Genomic DNA, 23,021 nt, shown 5'->3' on the forward strand with positions numbered 1-23,021 from the left:
AGTCACTGTCGGTAAACTGGCATCGCCATTCTGAAGTCACTGTCGGTAAACTGGCATCGCCATTCTGAAGTCAGGAGGAGCTTTCTCAGAAGCTAAAGACAAAATTCCTACAGGACGGCTGAAACCACAAAGGACTCTTAAGTAGCACGACCACAGGACACATGCACATCCCCGTTTACTGATGTACTGTTTATAAGCCAAGACAAGCAACCCTAAACATCTATTAAGAGATGGGTAGATTAAAAGGAATATACAGAGACATGACAGAATTTTATTCAGCTGTAGAGAAAAAAAGTGACATTTGTAGGAAAATGTATGGAACTTGAGATGTCTGTGCTAAGGAAAATAAGCTAGACAAGACTCAGACAGACAGACATCTCATTCACTCCTGTGTGCATGTGTGACTAGAGCAGAAGGTGTCTGGAGACGGGGCAGGAGGGAGAAGGGGAACGGGATGCACGTGACAGGAGGAAAAGGCAACTATCTGGCGGGGCGGAAGGACACCATCAGGAATTAGGAAGATGGGAAAAGGTGAGTGGGTGGAGAGGGACGAATAAGAACACTGTATGATCTGTGTGTGGAAATACAAAAATGAAATCTACTACTTTGTATGCGAAAATTAAATTTTAAAATCAGAAAAAAATCAGAGGCATTAAGTTACTTGAACAAAGACCCACAGAGTTGGAATTAAAATCCATTTCTGAAATTCTAAAAACGCAAGCTCTCAACCACTCAGCTATACTGCCTCTTCCAAATATATTCACATATGTAAGTATGTTTGTATGCACACACACACAAACACACATTCACACATACACACATATTCAACCTTATGCAACATTGCTTGCTATGGTTAAAACAATACAACAAACCTACTGTTGAAAATCAGAAGCTAAAGAAATTGTTCAGTGGTTAAGAACATGCACTGCTCTTCCAGAGGACTCAGGCTTAGCTTCTAGCATCCACATCAGGAGCTTAACAACTCCAGTTCGAGAGGATCAGACAATCTTTTCTGGTAACTGTGTATACATCACCTTTCTCTCTCCCCATATATATATATCAAAAGAAATTTAAATTTTGTTTTAAAATGGCATAATGAAACCTAATTCTTTGCAAACTAGTAAAAGTTTTAAATAAATAAAAAACATTTTCTAATACACTAGTCATTATTAAAAATTGTCCTTATGAACTGCCCATAAAGGAGCATTCTGATGTTATTTCTGAAATATACTCAAAATATTTTCTAAAGCAATGTTTATATTTTATGTATGATAGCAAGGATAAAGTATATATATGATTTTCAGTTTCTGCATGCTTCAGAATACTGTATATCCAGAACAGTCTTTCAATCATATTAAACGGCCACTGAGATAGTTTAGTGGGTACAGGCACTGGGTGGCAATTCTGATAACCTAAGTTCAATTCCTGAGACCCACATGATAGGAGAGAATCAAGCCTGGAAGTTGTCATCTAAAGGTGTGAACACGTGCTCATGTACACACACATGAACACATACACACATAGATAAACAATAAAATTTTAATCATACTAACAAGTATTCAAGTTATACACAATCCGTCCTATTCTTAAGTTTGCCTTTTGATAATAATTACCTCTGTCTCAAAAAGATAATTTAATCATTATCAAATGACTAGGATTTTTCTAAAAACATGTTTTCATTAATACAAAAATTATTTACTATACCACAGGTGACCCTTTGGTCATTATTACAGAGAAAGAAGGGCTGTAAACCCATAGATTTTAGTCTACAAGAGCCCGCCTCCTAGTGTCTCTCAGGTGATCTATGAGCGCTCCCTAGAGCCCACTCTGTTATTACACTCCGCACAGTGAACTACGCGGCACATTTTATGCTGTATACTGACCTGAAAGTGTGTAACAAGTGTAATACTCTCACCATATGCACAAAATGGTAAACAGCTGCAATTTTATGCGTATCCTGCTAGAAATTTCAGCCTTGACTCTCCTTCAATTCTGAACAATGAAGGCTCTTACTCAGTATGATGCCAGTTCTAAACACTCACAAATGCTCTCATGTAAGCTCAGCAAGGCCATAATCCTAATGCTGCATTTAAGTTGGCATAAAGAGTAAAATTTTTTGTGTTGATGAAATCTCTCTTTGATATTGGAATACATTCTTACATATGGTCATGTTCTACATCATTTTAATGCTTATACTTGTGAGTCATATGGTTTTTGCTAGTGACATTACTTGCTGCCTATTTTATATTTATTTTATAATGTAAAAATTATTTTGGAAAAGAGGCAAATTGAAGTAATTTCCTTACTCTGCTTCAGAACAGGTGACAAAGCAGTGTAGAGAACTACCAGTATTCACACTGTGAACTGCTACTCAGCATATAAGGCAGAGGTGTGTCAAGATGGTCTGCAAATGTGAGGGGCCTGAAGATGAGGAGGGGAGGGGCCTGCTCATGGGAATCTGACAATGATTAATTACCGAAGCCGATGTAATGTTCTTACAACTAGTCTAGAAGTTGGCAAGAATTCCATGTGGACTAAATGATCACTGAAAGAACTGAGTGAGGCCCTCAGATGGCTAAAGGCTTTGTTAACAACCACACGTCCCAGCTTCCACCCGTCACTCCACGCAGCACTAACAACCACTTCTTGACTGGACTGTGACATGAAATAAAAGCTGGGCTGTGTATGACAATCGTCAACTCAGTGGTTGGACTGAGAAGCCCAAACGCTTCCCAAAGCTAACCTTGCATGTAAACACGGATCCTGAGTACTGTCTGCTGCCAATCTACCCACGACCGCATTCTGAATCCCAGGAAACCATGACATCTGAGAAGTATGCTCAGCAAACAGAGATGTGGAAACTGTGAGAAGCCTGGGAGGAGCATTGGTCAGACAGGGTCCAATTCTTCTATCAGTGGATTCTCCACATCCATATCCAACCGCCAGCTCTGCAGCCGCTGCTTCAGAAGGGGAACAAACTGGGTTTGATGCAATTAGCTACCAAGTTTTGCCTCAAGACCAAACTCAGCTCTCTCTCACTAGCTAACATGCCCACAGAACTGTTAGCAGGATAAGTACTTCACAGCCAGTGGAATGCAGAAAATACTTTCCAAGATTTTTTCAAACTGTGAAGCATACAGTTTTTTTTATAGCAATAAGCAAATCTATTTTTTGTTGACAAAAATTGTACTGACTATAATGATCCCTATTTGATCTAGTTTGAGTCTAGTTACAGTGGCTTAAAATTCAACCTGAAACCTCAATTCATTCTGCACCAACCTTACACAGAATGCAGTAACGAGCCTGAAAAAGTCAGAAACAAAGAACATACAGATTTAATCCCAGCACTCGGGAGGCAGAGGCAGGCGGATCTCTGTGAGTTCGAGGCCAGCCTGGTCTACAAGAGCCAGTTCCAGGACAGGAATCAAAAAAGCTACGGAGAAACCCTGTCTTGAAAAATCAAAAAAAAAAAAAAGAACAATTAAGTGGCCAATTTCCATCTGCAAAGTTACCCATTTACAGAAACATATTTCTAATTAAAGATTAATATTTATAGAAACTTTATGGTCGATTTGTGGATCCCTCCGAAGTGGTAAAAAGCTGACCCAACCCAGCATCCAGTTCTCCACTCTGCATAGGCACTTTCGCTCTGGCACTGTAAAAGGTGACCTTGGCAGTCAGTTTAATGCCAAGTGTTCACATTCTCTGTTCATTCTGTCTCCTCTCCATCTCTCCTCCATCCCCATTCGTGTGTGTGTGCGTGTGAGAGAGGCACTCAAACACAGATACAGATACACACACACACACACACACACACACACACACACACACACACACACACACACACACGGCTACTTAGAATGGCACCCAAGCCATTTTAAAAGACAATTACTGTCCAATGTTCCTGAGCATAACGAGGTTCTGTCATGCCTATGGAGATGTGTGTGTTAGAGATACTTCCTTCAGGCATGAGTTACAGTGCTACTGGCTGTGATGTAAGGAATCAACAACATAAATGAAATACAATGTCTTCAAACAGAAATATACATGAAACCAGGTTATGCAAGAGGCTTGCTAGAATCCAATCCTCTATTTCTCCTAGGAGCAAAAGTTCAGTGTTTGCTAATATATACATGCTTACTTTATAGGCTACAGCTACCACAGACAATAGAAATTACTCAAGGCTAGTAATTTCCAAAGGGCTAAAAACAGAAATTCCAGTTACTCTCTAAGATAACCCAAATGCACTGAACACTGCATCTGGAAACTCACACAGTGTAAAGAGTAATTTCTACAGCAGTATGATCTCATCCAACTTTGACCTACACAGGACTGCTGGTTCTGAGAGGCTGCTTACATTTGCTATTATACATTAAAATAGTACACTTGCATTAAAATCTTTAAGCATATGTATATATATATAAAAACTATCTCATATCCTTCCCAATGGTGCATATACTATCAAAAACATATAAATCATGTTCAGGAAAAAGTATGTGTATCATAGAAAAGTTACTACCTTTAATAAATAAATCTTCAAGCCTCCATTTAAAAAAAAGCTGAACTTCTCAATTCAGATAAAGGACACGACTATAGATTATAATGTAAAACACACTATAGCCATCAGCATGAGAAGAAGAACCTGAAACAGGATTCAAGGTAAAAGTTACAGAAGCATTAAGAAACAACTCTGTTGAGTGTACCTGTGGCCATGTCAGGCTGCAGTAACATCCCAGGGTCTGCTCGCCGATCGGAAGGCTCTGCAGTTGGAGTGGGCTGCAGCACACAGACAGACGCTCCTGCTAAGATGTCCTCCGCGGCTGTCAACACGAGCCTTTGTCCCTCACTAAGCTCGCCCACACTGTTATCCAAGTCCTTACAAAACGAGAAAAATTACTAAAGCCATTGTATTAAACAGTCAAAGAAGGAAATACTTTTAAAATATCATGATACAAAACACATACGTGCTTATACTGTCACATTTAAGGTACATGAAAGGGAAGCCTAAGAGGGTGGTTTAAGGAGCGGTAAGATGGCTCAGCAAGTAAGAATGGTTGCTGCAAGTCTGATGACCTCAATTCGAGCCCTGGGCCCACAGGCTCACATATACAATAAATAAATGTAAACATTTTTTCAAACAAAAGTTTAATCAGGCATACAGTACTGTGTGTGTGTTTCCCCATGTGGGGGGTGGGGTGGGGCTGTACATACACGTGTGTGTGTGTGTGTGTGTGTGTGTGTAGAGGCCAGAAGTCAACAGCATGTGTCTTTCTTAAACATTTAATCTCTCATTGAACCCATAGTTCAACCCATTGTCTAGAGTGGCTGGCCAGGAAGCCCCAGGGATCTGCATTTCCAGAGCTGGTATTGAGGTGCACGCCACCATCCTCACCTTTTTACTGGCTGAGGGAAATCTAAGTTCAGGCCCTCATGCTTGTGTGGCAAGCACTGACTATTATTATTGGTTTTCAAGCTCCAATTAAACAGAAGTAATATCTAAGAAAACTTAAAATATTAAATACTGGTACCCATTATACATTGTTTGAACAGCTTAAATTGGAATAAAAAGTATACTTCTCATTTCTTTTGAATTAAAATTGCTTAAAACTGCTAGTGGGGACTTTATGTTACTTGATGGGAATCATATGCCTCAACTACCAAAAAGATTCTATCTATACAAATAACTATTTTTCTTTCTTTTTGAGGCAGGGTCTTGCTATGTATTCTGTTCTATTCTCAGACCCCAAATCATCCTGCCTTAGCTTTCTGAGAGCTAAGACTGTAGTCACATGCCTGGTCGTGCCTGGCTCAACATGCTGAAAAGTGAGAAAACATTAGCAGAGCAGTGGAGGCACACACCTTTAATCCCAGCACTCAGGAGGCAGAGGCAGGAGGAGCTCTGTGAGTTCAAGGCCAGCCTGCTCTACCAAGTGAGTTCCAGGACAGCCAGGGCTGTTACCAGAGAAACCCTGTTTCCAATTTTTTTTTAAAAAAAATTTAGCTATTTAATTTAGGAACCAACATCTTTATGGTTGAACATTACCTCTGCTTGCTGTGAAACTAGAAACTCCTGTTCTTGCTTAGTAAAAAGCGAAAGAATCGCATTTGGATGAAGCCTTTTGTGGGGCCTCCTAATCACCTGTCCTTCGCTGGGAGGGTCATCTTCCTAGAGCAAACACAAGGACATCAGAAGAGGTTATTAAACAGTTATGACTAATAAAACTGTAGGAAGAAATGACACCAGTATCTTTCAAAAGATGATCTTATTTTCACACAGCCTCCGAGAGCACAGCTGTAGTCAGTTCTTCCTTACCATGTCAAAGGCATCGTGCAGAGTGCTGGATAGGCTGTCGTTTACGTTCAGCAGGTGCAAGTCCCCATTTCCTAAGACTTGAAGCAAAGCAGAGTGATTTAGAAAACCAGAAGACATTTACTAAGTAATCTGGCCAGAAAGCACAGAACGTTATATTTGAACTTACAGTTCAGTAGAAAAACTGGTAAAGTTCATATTTAGGTCATTATTAAATAAATTACTCACCTACACATCTTTTTATTTCACCTACTCTGTCAAAGTTGTTTTTGTTGTTGTTGGGAGTTTTTGTTTGTCTGTCTGTTTTCAAGACAGGGCTTCTCTGGCTGTCCTGGAACTCACTCTGTGGACCAGGTTGGCCTTGAACTCAGCCTCCTGCGTGTTGGAATTAAAGGCATGCGCCACCATGCCTGGCTCAGAATTGTTTTTTAATTTAATTTTTAGTTATCATTTTATGTGTATGAGTGTTCTCCCTGCATGTAGGCCTGTGCATTGTGTACATGGTTGGTACCATGAAGGCCATTAGACGGCATCTGAGCCCCTGGAACTAGAGTTACACACAGGTGTGAGCCAGCATATGGGTGCTGGGAACTGAACAGAGATCTTCCAGCAGGGCAGCAAATGCTCTCAGGCACTGAGCCCCAGGTCAGAATTTTAAAGTGACTGCAAGCAGCACAGCAGCTATGACTCTGAGAAATGGGCACCTCAACAGGCTGTTAAACGCACTGAATAGTGAATAACACTAAAAGCGGTTAATCTTTCCAGGAAGCACGCTGACAGAGCATTGCTAACTTGAGGGAGGCAATCCTGCCTCAGCAATTCCACTTGCAGACATGGGTTATGGAAGCTACGTGCAACAGTGGCCATTACAGCCTGGTATACACGGAAGCTATCTCTACGAATCCCTTCACTCAAGCATTACTTGGATAGATCACACACCACTGGAAAAAGACATGACCCATGTGCTGATGTTGAGATATGCTTACCACACATTACTTGGTAAAAAGTTCAGGTTTTATAATAATATACACAGCATGATCCTATATAAAGGTACATATAAACACATAAGTATGTATTTGTGTGTCTGCGTATGCAGAGAAAAAAAACAGGCTGATAGAATATATCTCAAGTTATTTTCAAATTAATTCTAAAAGGAAAGAATTCTGAATTCTAAGGGAGATTTTATTCTTCAAAGTCAGAGCCCAGAAAAGCTAACCACCCTCACAGAGCAGCTCTTCTTTCTACTATGCCATGCTAAAACTCGAAAGTTAAGAAAAACATTTTTAACAGAAGTTATCACTAGGGAAATTACTATAATGTAACCAACAAAATCAATTACTGTATGTTAACTTACTCTTGTTAGCCAAGTTCTGGCCACAGCTAAGTAAGATCTCCCCTTCAGAGATATGTCTGTCCAGAGTTTCTGTCTCCGTGGCACTAATGCTCAAAGAGTTCTCCAGTGTTGATGAGCCAGAACTCGGCATCTGCCGAGCAGAAGGGGCCTTGGTGCCCTCAGGAAGTGGGGTTAAGGGAGCAGGCTCTAGTGGTGCAGGCTGAGCAGGGAAGTCGACACTCCCAGGTTCTTCATCTTTGGCCACAGACATTACACTAACAAGATAAAGGCACATTTTCAATTACAAGTTCACTGAAGGTCTACATCCATTCATATATACAAAAACAGACTTACCTGTCTCTTTTAGCAAAGTATTTATATGATCTACACTAACATAACTAATCAACAAGTTATTTTCCGAAGGTGTTGTGCTTTAATCAGGGGCCACCTTGAAAGCTGCTCTAGCCACAAAGGAAATTTATATGTGATATTTAGTAATATAAACATTAATTGATTACAATAAATGACAACCTACACTAGAAAAATTATTTTATATTTCATTAGTAATCTGACAGTTTACTCTTACTTACCTAAGCCTTTTGCAAAGATGAGACAGTATGAATAAATTTAATTTAAAAATATTTATATTGTATACAATTTGGTTTTTTTCCTAAAGAATAGATGAAAACCATGAATGGTGGCAGCAGCCTGTCTTCCCAGCACTAAGAAGGCTAAGCCAGGAGGATTAGCAATTTAGTAACAACCTTAGTTGTTCCAGAAAATTCCAGACCAGCCTGGGTTTCCTAACAAGCCATCCCCCAGGCCTTCTTATCCACTTTACATGCAGGAGTAGAGTGTGAAAAGAGACTGGCAGGGCTGCAGAACAAGGGTGTGCTCGCGCTTACATAGCTCTCGGGTGAACAAGTTCTTCAACAGAGTTGGGATTCTCTTCATCCAGCGGCAGGTCTCCACTGTCCCATGGCTTGGGAAGTTCAGGGCTTGATAACTTCAACTTGTCAATGGAAATTTCAGACAAAGTTGGGGTAAGCGCGGCTGCTGGGGGAGGTGTGGTAACCGGGGTAACCACTGGGGTACTAACAAGTGTGATGGCAGGTACATCACTTCCTGAAGATAAAAAAGAAACAACTCAGTAAGCAGCTTTCTAGTAAGATGACTTACTGTTCCAGATAACCTCTGGCATTGAAATAATGGCAATCATAACAATGACAACAATAATGGCTTTTAATAAAATTTCTAAAATTGTTAAGGTATAAAAAGTAAAACCTTGAAAGGATGGCATTTTTAGAACTGCCATACATTAAAAGCAGTCTAAGCAGTTATTAGATTACATATTTTCAGAAACAATAGAGAGGCATGAATGCCTCCCCTGCAAATTCATGTTAGAAACTTAATCCTCAATCCGCACGTTGCAGTGTGCAGCAAGACCCCTTGTGAGGTAGATGAGCCTGACATGGGATTAGCAGTTCCATGAGAAAGAAGACCTCAGCTTGCAGGCTCTCTGGCTACTATAGATGCTTTATGCCATTCAAGATATAGCAAGGGGGCTCTCACCAGAGGTGACCCCTTGGTCTGACATCATAGACTCCTAAATTTTAAGAAAACAAAAAAACCTCTTTAATGTATAAATTACCTAGTGTATGGTATTCTGTGACAGCTACATAAACAGTCAAGTGACAACCAATTCCTTAGTTTCCTTGCAAGAAATGGTATTTCCTAATCAAAAACTATAGTTGCCAAAAGTAAAACTGAATTACAGAATTTTTAAGTGCAGACAAGATGCTTCAGCAAGTAAAGCACCTGGCTGACACCCAGAGTTCTTCAGTCATGGTCCCATATAACAGTGAATGAGAAAACCAGCTTCACAGTTCTCCTCTGACCTCCACACATGTACAATGGTGTGTATGTGCAAACAAACCAATGTTTTTAAGGAAACAAGGTTTCTACCTTTTTCAGCACATATCTCTTTAAGAGGGGAAGCCACATCCTGATCTGAGTCACAGGGAGAAGAATCTGGAGTTTTTACTAACACGGGCTCCTGAGGAGGCGGTGGCGAGCATGGAGGAGTAGGCTGTGGTGTAGCTACTGGAGTACAAACTCTTACCTAAGATAATTTAGTGAAACAAGACACACTATGTTTATAATCACCCAAACAAAATCAATATGAAACAGTAACATGAACTCAATCATAGACTATACAGAATTTAAGCGATGGGCAAAGTAACAATAACATAGGAGCTTAAAAGTTCTCTGGTTCTTAAGTATCTAGTTGCCAGTGTAATACTCTTGGGCAATTGAAGTAACTCTGCCTCTGAAAGAAACAAGGAGGATTAACCAGATTCAAGAGTTGGAGGCTAGCCTGGGCAATATAATAAAACCTCATCTTCTAAAAAATAAAAAACTCCCAAAACTAAACTTAAAAATTTAGGGGATTTTTAAATTCTAAAAGTATCTCTATTGTATAGGAAAGGCTAAATAAAATATAGAGTTGAGGTATCAGTTCAAGTTTTCCCAAAGCCTTTATTCTCAACAATTATACACTCCCTGTTTATACTTGTTTTTCCAAACTGTCTTAATCACTGCCATGAAAACATGTGCAGCGCAGGGAAGGAAGGGAGGCGCACGGGGACCGGGTTAGGAAGTCTCACTCTGAGCATCAAGTTACTAAAGCGCATACATCTATCACCTATCACACTGTGTAAGGGAGGAGGACAAAGAGAGGAAGGAAGGCACAGGACATGAGAGAAGCAAACAACATATGAGTGAAATGTTATAACCCATTATTTTTGTATGTTTACTGAAATAATTAATAAAAAAACAAAGAAACTTTCTTAGGAAATACTGCCAGTGGTTTTAAGGTAGAGTCATATATCCTCAACTTCTGAATGTTTTTAAATAGGGGGCTGGAGAGACGGCTTAGCAGTTCGTCCGGAGTACCTGGATTCAATGCCTAGAACCCACATGGAAGCTCAAAACTGTCTGTTTCCAGGAGATCTGATGCCACCTTCTGGTTTCTGTGGGAACTTCACACAAGTGGCAAACACTCATACATTTAAAACAATAAAATAATTTTTTAATATAGGGCAGATATAGAGACAGATTTTAGAAATATGCAACTGCCATCAACTGTGAAATGTAAGTAAATACAGGGAAAAAATGGTTACTGTATCACACATGTAACTTTTCTGCAGATTTTAAAATTTCTAAAAAAAAATGTTGAGTGTGATTGCTCATACCTGAACCCAGTTCAAGGTCAGCTTCAGCTGCATAGAGACTTTAAGGCCAGCTTGGGCTAAAAGAAACCCAATCTCAAAAATAAAATAATTATATGCTAGGGGAAATGTTAATTACAGAAACAAGGAATAAGATTTTATTGCATTCTATGATCTCTTTGTATTTTTGCTTTGTTTTCTGAGATAGGGTTTCTTGTGTAGCCTTAGCTGTACTGTAATTCACTCTGTAGACCAGGCTGCCCTCAAGCTCAGGGATCTACCTGCTTTTGCTGAGTGCTGGGATTAAAGGTGTGCATCACAACCACCCAGCTACAATTTTCAATCTTACAACAGGAAGTTTAAAACTTATCTTTTTATGCAGTTGAAATGGCTCCCACGTATAATACTAGCATTTAGGAGGCTGAAGTAGGAGAATTATCATGATCTTGTGGCCACCCCAGAATACAGAGCTCCAAGCCAGCTTGGACTATAGGGTAAGACCCTATCTCAAGCAGATACACACATACACACTTGCTCTTAAATAATGTCTAAAAAATTTCCCCACAATTCTTAAGTCACAAAAGGAGGTAAAGTCGTTCCTACCGGCAGGTTAGTTTCATTTGTTGAAGGATCACCAGAAACACTTGTGGCAACAGGCCGTGGCTTCTTTGCCTCTCTGTCACCTAACATGACAGCAATGGTCTCAGCAAGTGCTTCATCCACAAAATGGCTGATCATGTCTGAACTCACAGGAACCCCGGCATCAACAAAAAGCTGGAGTGCTCCACTGCTTGTCCCTACAACTGAGATACAAGAACTTCAAATAACGCCAAGAAAGATGGCTTGCCAGCCAAACCTTCATTCTTACAGTTTAGAGACGCTGATCTATGGGTGATGAGGATGGGAGGAAGAGCAAAGAGAAGAAGAGAAGCAAGTCTACTTGCCTCAGAAGGACAGATAACAGCGTAAATAAGCATCCTATTTCAACAAAGCAACAAACTTGGTTTAATAAACAAGTAAGTTTGGCCGGGCGGTGGTGGCGCACGCCTTTAATCCCAGCACTCGGGAGGCAGAGGCAGGCGGATCTCTGTGAGTTCGAGACCAGCCTGGTCTACAGAGCTAGTTCCAGGACAGGCTCCAAAACCACAGAGAAACCTTGTCTCGAAAAACCAAAAATAAATAAATAAATAAATAAATAAATAAATAAATAAATAAATAAATAAAATAAACAAGTAAGTTTAATATGACTTCTTCCCCCCACTGCAGAAATTAATGAATGTCACATCTGTGCTAATGTCCTCAGCTGAAAACAATGCCATGTTCACTCCTCAGCAAACACAGGATGCAGTAATCAGGAGCCACGCTCCTCCCTCTAGTTCAGGTGCGTGATCACAACACTGCATGCTGTTCCTCAAGCTTCTCTAACAGGGTCTGGGAGTTAAAGGGCAGGTTGTAAAGGAAGAATAGGCTAATCCAAGATTGGAAAAACAGGAATAAAAAAAATGTTTTTAAAAAGAACACCTGCTGCCCACAAATTAAGGTGGACAAACACACTATACATTTTAAAAGTTAACATAATGCCAAGCTAAATAAAAGTCAGCCAACAACAACAAAAAAAATGTTATGTAATACTTATGTATGAAAGTCTTCAAGAGATTAAAATCCAGCGACAGAAAGGCAAATCACAGTTGTTAGGGCCACTGCGCATGGGTAGAGCCTGGGAACTGTCCGCAAAGCAGCTCAAGGATACTTTGGTATTGACAGAAATGCATAGCTACTTTAAAACTCGTCAAACTGCATATGTAGAACTGGCGACTCTAAGGCAACTAAATTACCATTTACAAAAGACTGATGTCTTCATTTATATGTGTGTGTGTGTATATATATGTATGTGTATATATATACATACATATATATTTTTTTAAAGAGGCTTCTAAAGTACTGTATTTCCATTTGACCCCTCCAATGCACTCAGTGTTAGTTGTCCCTCTCCTACTACCCCCTTCTTCCCTCCCCGTTCCTGTTTAATCCTCCTGCTGCTTCTCCACACTGTATATTCTATTTCCCCTTCCTCAGGAGACCCTCTCCTCCTCCCTAGCCCTTTACTATACTAACCTCTGCGATGACATGGATTACAGCATGCCTACCAAAGGCTTTAAAGCTGAGCCTGCTAACACAGACACCCATACTGGACAATGTACAGAGAGTGAGAGACTGGAATACTCAGTCCTAAGTGGGACACATTCATCAAACTCTCAGGGCTCAGGGAACATTTAAACTCACAAAAGCCATGATAGCATACACAGGGCCTGCACAAATTCAAGCCAGACCAGATCCCGAATGAGAAGGGAAAGTCAACACTAACTCTCAGTCCTAACCAAGAAGCTATCTACAAGTGTGCAAAAGAAAAATTAGTTTCCTCTAGTGGAGTCTCGCTGGGTACATAAACCACACTTTAGGGGAGGCTCCAACCCCAGCAGTAGAGGACTAATACAAAAAGAACTCAATGGTACTTCTACACTTTCTGTGTTATATTGCTTGGTTTGAGCTTTTTGGTCTTATTGATCTTTTATTTATATATCATGGTTTCTGACTTTGTGTTTTTATGGATTTTGTTTTGGTGTGTGTGTTTCTTGTGCTTTTTCTTTCTTTTCTTTTTATTCCCTCCCCGCCCCCAATTCTGGTTGGTTTGTTTGCCTGTCTGTGTTCTAAAGAGAGAAAGAAAGAACAGAGAGTTGAGTGGGTGGGGTAGGGAGGGAAAAAAGAGCAATTGTGGGGTAGAAGGGAAGTGGAAAAGAATCAGAAGAGCCAAAGAGATGCAAGAGGGGGCAGAGGAATGGCATGAGCTGAAAGAGAGCCTCGCTGAGCATTCAGTGAATGCTTAAGCCCTCATGGGGTTACCAGTAAAACACGAGGCACTGAAGAAGCAGCGTCTATAATACTGAATGGTTTATAGTCTAGTGAGTGAGGATGGTATGTAAGACTATAATAAACTCTGATACCTATTATAAATGGATTTTGATGATTAATCTTGTCAACTTGGTGGATTTTGGAATCACCTAGGAGACACACCTCTAGACATATCTGTGAGGACATTTCCAGAGAGGCTTGAGTAGGAGAAAAACACTCACTCAATGGGCAGCACCATCCCATGGACTAGGGCTCTGGACTGTATTCAAAAGAGGAAGGAACTGAGTATGACGCATTTACGTCTCCTGTGCTTCCTGAGGATGTAACGTGACTGGTCACTTCATGCTCCCATTGCATGTCTTTGCCACCACAAGGAACTTCTACCCTCTCAAACCAGCAGCCAAAACAAATCCTGCCTCTGTTAGGTACTTGACTGCAGCAATGAGAAAAATAAAGTAGGGGCCTGAAAGAAAGGAACTGCCCCCGATGATGACCTGAGTTACTCCTAGAACTTACTGTGCAAGAGAGAACTGAATTGCAAAAGCTACCTCTGGCCTGGGCATGCATGCACTCATGCACTCACACAGTATTCTATTGTTTCTCCATGAAAATATATAATGAATATACTTACATAATATATTTATATAACTTACATATGTACATACATATATATATGGAGAATGGTTTAGCAACCCAAAAGCTGCAATATGTGATAAGAGGGGAAAGACATACTAATGTCATCCACAGAGAAGCAGAAGGTAAGACAGCAAGGATCCAGGTGACCACCAGGATACAGAAATGCACAAAAAAATAAAGGCTTTATCTTTTAATAGCAACAATGACAACAGGTCCATTTCACGTACCAATGTCAGAAGCTGATGGCTCGCTTGCCTCACTAATGGAAACACTGGCATCGAGTCTGGCTTGCTGCTGCAGCGGAAAGAGCCCAGAGATAATCCTTGACATTATTTCTTGTTCTACCCTAGAAGTATAAAGTTAAATACACCTAAATTGGTTAAAAGTATAAAATGTTAGCTATTGTCCCCTTTAAGAATAAGCTGTGCTCACAGCACGGCCATGGGAAAGCAGCCACCTGACAGTTACATCTGGAAGGAAAAGAACGAGCGTGGGAAGCCCTCCTGGGGGACAGACTATGAAACAGACTTAGAGCTTTCATACTAGCCTGACAGAAAGCTACCTGCAAGCCCCAAGTTAACTCTGAGATTTGGGTGGATGATCATCCAGTGTACTATGCACTTGACAGTGTGCGTCTCACCCAGAGAACACACACACAGTCACACCAGATCAAAGCTCCATGAAGTTCACTGAGCAGAGTTTGGGACGGGGCAAGGCTTACACAGCATCCTTAAACTAGCCATGGAATGTTTCTACTTGTGAGTTAATTAGAATGAAGTGATTTTATTTTAAAAATGCTAGAAAAAGTCCTGTTCTCTTCTCAATGAAACACAAACAGATCGCAAGGCAGGGTAGAAACTTTTCCAGGAGGATTCTTTTCCTTGAAAAAGAAGAAAAATGTTATTTCCTAGGTCACTGGTAGGAAGAGGGAAAGAAAAGGGAAAACTAGGAGATTCCTTCCAATTCATTGCTTAGGGCCGGTAACAGGCACAGTAAAAACTATTGTTAGAGAAATGATTGATTTCATTGTGGAAAATTCAGAAAATGAATTTTTTTTTAAAAACTGGTGCCGGGCGGTGGTGGCGCACGCCTTTAATCCCAGCACTCGGGAGGCAGAGGCAGGCGGATCTCTGTGAGTTCGAGGCCAGCCTGGTCTACAAGAGCTAGTGCCAGGACAGGCTCCAAAGCTACAGAGAAACCCTGCCTCGAAAAACTAAAATAAATAAATAAATAAATAAATAAATAAATAAATATTGGTAAGGTTCACTCATAATACTAGATTCAGAGATAAGTACACTTAATAACCTGATATATATTTCAAACACTTGTTTGGTGCAAACTTATATTATTAAGGTGTCATACAGTAGGTTTATACTGTGTCTCTTGCTTTATTTACACACCAGTACCCTATGTTTCATTCTTACTGAGTACTCCTCTAAGCCACGTCCATTTATATCTGCTATTCTGATTCTATGAATGCCAATAGGATTAGAAACTTACCACTGAATTAAACTATTTTCCAATGTTTCTTTCCTCTCAATTACTTTATCCAAAATATCAGTAGTGGGATGAAAAGTAGAGACCACCGGAGGAAACGAAGGACCGTTGTATTCTGTAGGAATGACCTTAACGCTTCTGTTAAACTCCAGCACCGGGGCAGAGCACTCGGGAATTTCATCACGCTGTTCCTCTTCCTGTTAACATCATAAAAACCAAGTATTATATTCATACATCTGCTCAACATGAGTGCCAAGCATAGGCAAAGAACTCAGCTATATGAATTAACCAACATTACCTTTTCACTTAAGTGATAAGACGTTAAATATAGCATACACACTACACAGCACAGACATCAATCATACATGACACTGGAGAAAATGCATTTACATGGTTTGTGTTTTTTAAACCGTGTTCAGGCTCTGAATGTAGTTCGGGGTGGAACAGCTGCCTAACATGTATAAAGCCCTGGGTTTGATTCCACATCACCATACACACAACATAAAAAATAAAATTCAGGCCAGGCAGTGGTGGCACACGCCTTTAATCCCAGCACTCAGGAGGCAGAGGCAGACGGATCTCTGTGAGTTCGAGGCCAGCCTGGTCTACAAGAGCTAGTGCCAGGACAGGTTTCAAAGCCACAAAGAAACCCTGTCTCAAAATAAATAAATAAATAGAATACATAGAATAAAATTTAATATTCATCCTATATATACTCAATAACTAAAAAACTTGGGGATTCTAGCATTAAACATTATGAAATATACAGAAATTTATGAACTTGATTATCACAAAAAACCTGATAATCCCAAATTTTTCTTCATTCTAGCAGAAGCTGAAATTTACATTTGAATATAGTTAATCTTATGCATTACTTTCATTACCGTGTCACATCCCAAAGTCATCTCTGAATTTTTTAACTTTTCCTTATGAAAAATGCCTTATCTTTAAAAGTTTATAAAATAATGCCTAATTATTACACGTTATACGTAGATGATATGAATCACATGTCTCTGATCACCAGTTTCAACAACAATCAACTCCTGGTCAACCTTGCCACCTAAACCTTCTACCCCATCCACTTTCTCTCCAAATCACACAGACAATTTTCCCTATAATTAATTAAGCATCTCAAAATGCCCATTCTCTTTATATATCACAGTTCATCAATATTCTACTGAGGAATAAAGCCCTCAGATAGTGAGAGAAAGAGCTGGAGTAAGAGACTCTTGTCACTTAACCCAAATCTACTGTTAAGTCTACAACTGCTTCTTCCACTTGCACCTTGACAAACAAGTCAGCCAGACAAGAGCAGGCTAGACGTTAGGAATATAAAGACAAATAAGGCTCCTAGCTTCAAAACACTTGTGTAGAATTCACATGGGAAAACACCTTGGGTACAAAAATACAACGCACACCCATGCATAATCTAAAATAAGATCTCAATGAACTATGTATGTATTTTGTGTGTATGCGCCTGAGTCTAAGCACGTGAAGCACGCGTGTGCAGGAGGCAGCAGAGGGCAGGAGTCGGGTTCTCTGCAGCTGGAGTTATGGGCAGCTGTGAGTCACCATGCTGGGCACTGAGAACTGAACGCAGGGGCTCTTCAAGGGCAACAAATGCTCACCCCTGGAGTCATTTCTCCAGCCCTCAGTTTTCATGAACAAAATAATCTTAGTTTCAAAGTCAAGGAAATGTGAATGACTTATTGCTAATGCTAGATGACTTAATATAATACTAAATGGCTTATTAATAATACTAAAATAATCTTAATCTTATGTCTCCTTTTTTGCCTATTTTACTTTTTCCTATCTTTCTCTCCTATTTTACTATTGCCATCAATTTCATAACTTTGACATCCATTCTTGGGTTTTAGACTATAAGGTTTTTTCTCAAAATAAACCTAGCGTTGCCTCCAGAAATCAAGGTTAAATGTAATAAAATGGAGAAAGCCAGAGAAATGAAGGCAGCAGGTAATGTTCCAGGTGGAAACGGTGGGCTGTCATTAAGTTTATGAAGACAAAATTATACTACAGAAAAACACCTCATAATTGTAAAAGAAATCTAAATAATCATATTTAGAAGTTAAAGTCTATTTAAATCAAAGTAAAAACAGGTTTCTTAAAGCCATGCAACATAGTTATGACAGCCAGAAGGCATTCAACTACCTGGAAAAGTATTTGTAGGAAAAACGACTTCTGTCTCTAAGCTTTGTTTACCTGAATAACATCAATTACTTCATCAAAGTCAGTTCCTGGGAGCTTTGCCTCTTCTTCATCCACCTTCATAAATTCTGGAGTCTAAGGAAATATTACAAAGTTTTATTGCTTTCAATCTTAAAATATGTCCATATAATTTATCAGATTTTCACATATACTATAACCTTCATACAGCCTTATTATTTTAATATTCTATTCAGAACTGATTTATTTAGTAAATAAACCTAGGTTAGTCTTCAACCCATTATCTCATCATTTCAAGAACTATAGAAACAAAAGTGCCAGTTTGACATTTAAGCTGAATCAATAAATACAAATTTTAAAAATTTACATTTGTTTATTTTGTGTGTGCCCATGATGACACCAAACCATCATGTAGAGGGTCAAAGGAAAATACAGGAATCAGTTTTCTCCTTCTATCATGTGGGTCTTGGGGATCAAACTCTGGTCCTCAAGCTTAGCCACAAGCACTGTTACCCACTGAGCCATCTCCCCCGCACTCCATGGAAACGTTAAAGCACCTATCAACAGGCTGAGGAAAGTACTTAAAAGTGCAGCTATGCAAGTGTCCACATTCGCAGACTCAGAAACAACAGAGACAGATTACATTGGTGTTAAAGTAAAAAAAAAAACAAAAAAAAAAAACAAAAAAAAAAAAACAAAAAAAACGGGACTAGCAAGATGGCTCAGCAGGTCTGTACCTGTGCTTGTCCCCAACTGGACAACCAGTGCTTCATTTCTGGGACCCACGTACCGGAAGGAGAGAAACAACTCCTGATGGAGTAACAGTTACAATAGAAGAACCTTGACACCTACCTGGATCCAGGTGTGCAATGGTGGAAGAGAGGCTTCTTTGGGACTTGGAGGAGAGGAAAGCCTGTCAACGCTGCTGTATGAAATGCTATCGATGTCCACACTAGGCAGTATCTACAACAGAACAGAACATCAGCGTTCTGTTTACCTCTAGGACTTAAGTGACTGTCAAAAAGGACAGCAAAACACACCCTCTAAATTGTTATTGTGGTTAACTGTTACTTTGAATTATGAAAGCATATTATACAAAACAAAGAGAAAAACACAAAATTCTCTCTTAAGATAATTTCCCTTTGACGACCTACACCCTTTCAGTTTATTACCCATTTAAGCAAGATTTAGTGTTCTCGGTCCTGATTGTTTTCGTTGTTATTAGGCCACAAATACCTTATCCTGCTTCTCTGTAGAGTTCATATTTTAAATAACTGCATAATATTTTAAGGATCATACATCCTTACTGCCAGTTTCTCCCGTTGTTACACACAGGTCACCACCACAACAAACCAACCCCAGTATCTTCATTCATGCACTACTTTCTCCCCAAACTTCATGTTAGATCGATTCTGATGAACTTTTTGGACCACAGAGCAAGGATATTCAATATGCTTTGTAATTATTGGCAAAGTACTATCCAATCCTTGTTTATACCACTAAAAACGTACCTCTTTAAGTTTTATCCAACACTCAACTAAAATGAGCAGTTTTGCAAAACAAAAATTAAATGGGAGTATATTATTATTTTAATTATTATTATCTTAGCTACAAGCAAGACTTACATCTAATTTCCTTGTTATTAATCCATACTTGACCCTCTGTAGACTCTCTCATTCATGGATTGGACTCCAAATGGATTTAGGTCTATGTTTTCTTATAACTTACAGAAGTCTTTGTATTTAAAAACAAAGTCTTCATCAGAACCTTCACTTCATATGCTGCCACTATACACTGCTTTCCTTGCCAGTTAAATTTCTTTGACATATGTAACTTTTAGACTTTAAATTCAAATCTCTCTTCCCTATTATATCTAAAGTATTTGCTTTATCCAGATCCAATACCCAGAATTTGTTTCAGTTTTAATTAAAGTCCAATGAAATTGTCTTCAAATTTTTATGACTTTGTATTTTATAATTTTGAGTGCCAAATTGGAGGTCATTTGGTATATATAGTAAGAATTTGGAGTTTATGTTGAATGGTAGTGGTACATGCCCTTAATCCCAGCACTTGGGAGTCAGAGGCAGGAGGATCTCTGTGAGTTCAAGGCCAGCCTGGTCTACAAAATGAGTTCTAAGACAATTAGGGTGGTTATACAGAGAAACCCTGTCTTGAAAAACAAAAAACAAACAAAAGAATTGGAGTTTAAAATTACTTGTTTCTTATGTCATTAAGCTGAATATAATATACATTTTTCACTTATATAAAGTCTATTCTCTTTAACATAACAAGTCTCTATCCTGTTCTATATTCTTTTTAAATAATAAAGTGAATTCTGAAATCCTACTACACTGGTCTAGTAACCCTGCTGCTTGGCTTTGAACTTGCTCTGTAGCTGAGGATAACCTTGAACTCCTGATCTTTCAGCCTCTACCTTTCAAATGTTGCCCCAAATAAGCCAACAAACTTTTTATTTTTCTAAACCCTTTATTCTTTCAGATATCAAAATTATCCTAAAGTTCACGAAAACAAAATCTCATGATATTTTTTAAAAATTAGCATTTCACTAAAATTTCACATTAAATTGGGAAGAAGGTTAACCTGAATGTTTTTGGTGTATAAAAATGAGTTCTTTGTACTTTCATTCATGTCTTATGATTGGATAAAATTGGAAGTATTGATTATATTAATCAATTCATGAATTCAATAGTTTCTTTTATTGTATGTTTTGGTTTATTTAGTTATTTATTTACTTATTTATTACTGAGGCATGGACTCTCTGCACAGACCTAGCTGAATAGCTAGCTAGAAACTTGCTAAGTACATCAGGCTGGCCTTGAACCTGCGGCAGTGCTACAATGGTTGCCCCCTTGGCTTGGACTACAGGGATGTACTACCATGCCCAGCACGGTAATTCTTAAAAGTTAATCACAGCACACTATCAACACCCTTTAGAACACTGTCCTGTCGTTTTGCTGTGGACCCTGACTGAAAAGAGGAGCTGCAGAGCAAGGACAGAGGCATCACAGCTGACAGTAATAAAGGAACCTTAATGAAAGCGAAGTCTTCAGAAAATTATGTAATCAGTTTTAGGTACTAATGGCTGACGAGGGTTCCTGTGGCTGTGACAGGGTCTGCTCGCGCACCCTGGCATACCTGTACAGAGAGCTGAGGGGGATCCTTCTTCTCTGATTTCATTTCCACAACTGCTACGTTAGGTTTCTTGACTCTGGCTTCTAGTTTTCGAGATGAAGGAGGAATGGAAGTAGTCACAGTTACAGGATGTGGCTTGTTTATCAGTACTCCAGCAGGTGGTGCAGAATCACTATTACTTTGGGTTTGTCCTGTGAAATTTAGGGTAGAGAATAAGAACTATTTCTAACAAAAGGAAAAAATCAAAATGTCTGGATCTTTGTGACTGCTCTTGCACACAAAAGGAAAGGCCGTCTCCTAAGCACCTCTCCATCACCATGGTCTACACGTGCTCACCACGCCAGCCTGTGAGCAGCTGTCAGCAGTGCCGAACTACTAGCTACTGTATGTCATTCCCATTCCATATACTATCTTATTCTTAAAGTAAAGGTTAGCATCTACATATTAGAAGACGCTCCATACTGCCAGCTTTCACGTAAGAAAACCTGCTTGTTTTTCACACTTCAGAGTAAAGTTGAAGGAGCCAGGCACAGCAGCTGTGAGGGAGCCCTGGGGGAATGTGCTACAGACATGGGCACAGGCATTTCAAGGACCTCAAAGCCTCAGCACCTCTAGAAAATGGCAACCCTTTGCCCTGGCTAGGCTCAGGGTATGGCAAGACTGCCCTCCTCAGTCAAACAAATATAGACTGTGTGTGGAGAAAATGTCCACCATAACCCTCTCCTCTCATGACTCCTGCGTATTTCCTCCCCTGGAGACTGAACCAATCAATCAAGATTAACTAACCCTGTCTCCTTGTTTATCTGTAGGCATCTTGTTCAGCTGTATTCAATAATCCCAGGCTCTCAGTTCAACTGTATGAAATGAACAGTGAGCTTCCCAGGAGTAAGGGTTTCTTCACCAGAGAGCCCAGTTCACTGGACCCCAGTTTTTCTGTATGCCATCTGTGTGTTTATCTTGCCTTCATTCTCTTGCTGACCCAGTCAGGTCCAAGACCCCGAGACTGTGCACAGCAAATGCCCATAATCCCAGCTCCTAGATGTCTAAGGCCAGCCTAGACTACATAATGAATTCAAAGTCAGCATGGGCTAGTGTGAGACTCTGTCTCAAAAAATAAAATATAGGCCTCATTTATAATTACAGTGTACTCTCAGAGAAGAAATCAGGAAAAATATTTCACTCAAAATAACTCCAAAACTTTATGCGTTTAGGAATATATCTAACCAAAGAAGTAAAAGACCTCTGCAACAAATGCTTTCAGATATTAAAAGGAAATTACAGAAGATACAGATGATAGAAAGACATTCCATGCTCCTGGATTGGCAGAATTAATATTGTGAAAATGGCAATACTACCAAAATTCATTTTCAGATTTAATGCAAAATCTAACCAAAGTCTAGTGCCATATTTCACAAGTTTAGAAAAGACAATACAAGAACATATTTGTAACTACAAAACACCATGAATCAACAAAGCAATCTTATAAAGTAAGAACACTATGTAGATATCACAATACCCAATCTTAAATTATACTACAGAGCCAAAGTGACACAGACAGCCTGGTCCTGGCATAAAAATTGACAGGCAGACCAATGAAGCAGAGAGAAACCAGAAATAAAATTACTATGCTCACTTAATTTTTAACAAAGAAGGCAAAACTGTATACTGGAAAAAAGCCAGTTCAACAAAGGTGCTAGCAGAGAAGGGTTTCTATCTGCAGAAGAATGAAATCAAATTCATATTTTTCACCTTATACTAAAATAAATTT

The 23,021-nt window shown here is 39.4% G+C and overlaps 1 protein-coding gene across 1 annotated transcript in view; it reads right to left on the reverse strand.

The window, feature by feature from the left end:
• The window catches only part of Kiaa0586 (KIAA0586 ortholog), a 93,661-nt gene that overhangs the window by 37,968 nt on the left and 32,672 nt on the right, over window positions 1-23,021 (reverse strand). The window contains exons 16-27 of the mRNA XM_013346903.1: window positions 21,257-21,444; window positions 18,953-19,063; window positions 18,137-18,217; window positions 15,920-16,113; window positions 14,647-14,765; window positions 11,477-11,676; window positions 9,609-9,765; window positions 8,549-8,768; window positions 7,665-7,918; window positions 6,314-6,390; window positions 6,044-6,166; window positions 4,704-4,875 (exon numbers count right to left, since the gene is read on the reverse strand). Of these exons, the coding sequence (XP_013202357.1) occupies window positions 4,704-4,875; window positions 6,044-6,166; window positions 6,314-6,390; window positions 7,665-7,918; window positions 8,549-8,768; window positions 9,609-9,765; window positions 11,477-11,676; window positions 14,647-14,765; window positions 15,920-16,113; window positions 18,137-18,217; window positions 18,953-19,063; window positions 21,257-21,444 (1,896 nt within the window). The remainder of the gene's footprint in view (window positions 1-4,703; window positions 4,876-6,043; window positions 6,167-6,313; window positions 6,391-7,664; window positions 7,919-8,548; window positions 8,769-9,608; window positions 9,766-11,476; window positions 11,677-14,646; window positions 14,766-15,919; window positions 16,114-18,136; window positions 18,218-18,952; window positions 19,064-21,256; window positions 21,445-23,021) is intronic.

This window comes from Microtus ochrogaster, chromosome 1, assembly GCF_000317375.1.
Source record: "Microtus ochrogaster isolate Prairie Vole_2 chromosome 1, MicOch1.0, whole genome shotgun sequence".
Lineage (NCBI taxonomy): Eukaryota > Metazoa > Chordata > Mammalia > Rodentia > Cricetidae > Microtus > Microtus ochrogaster.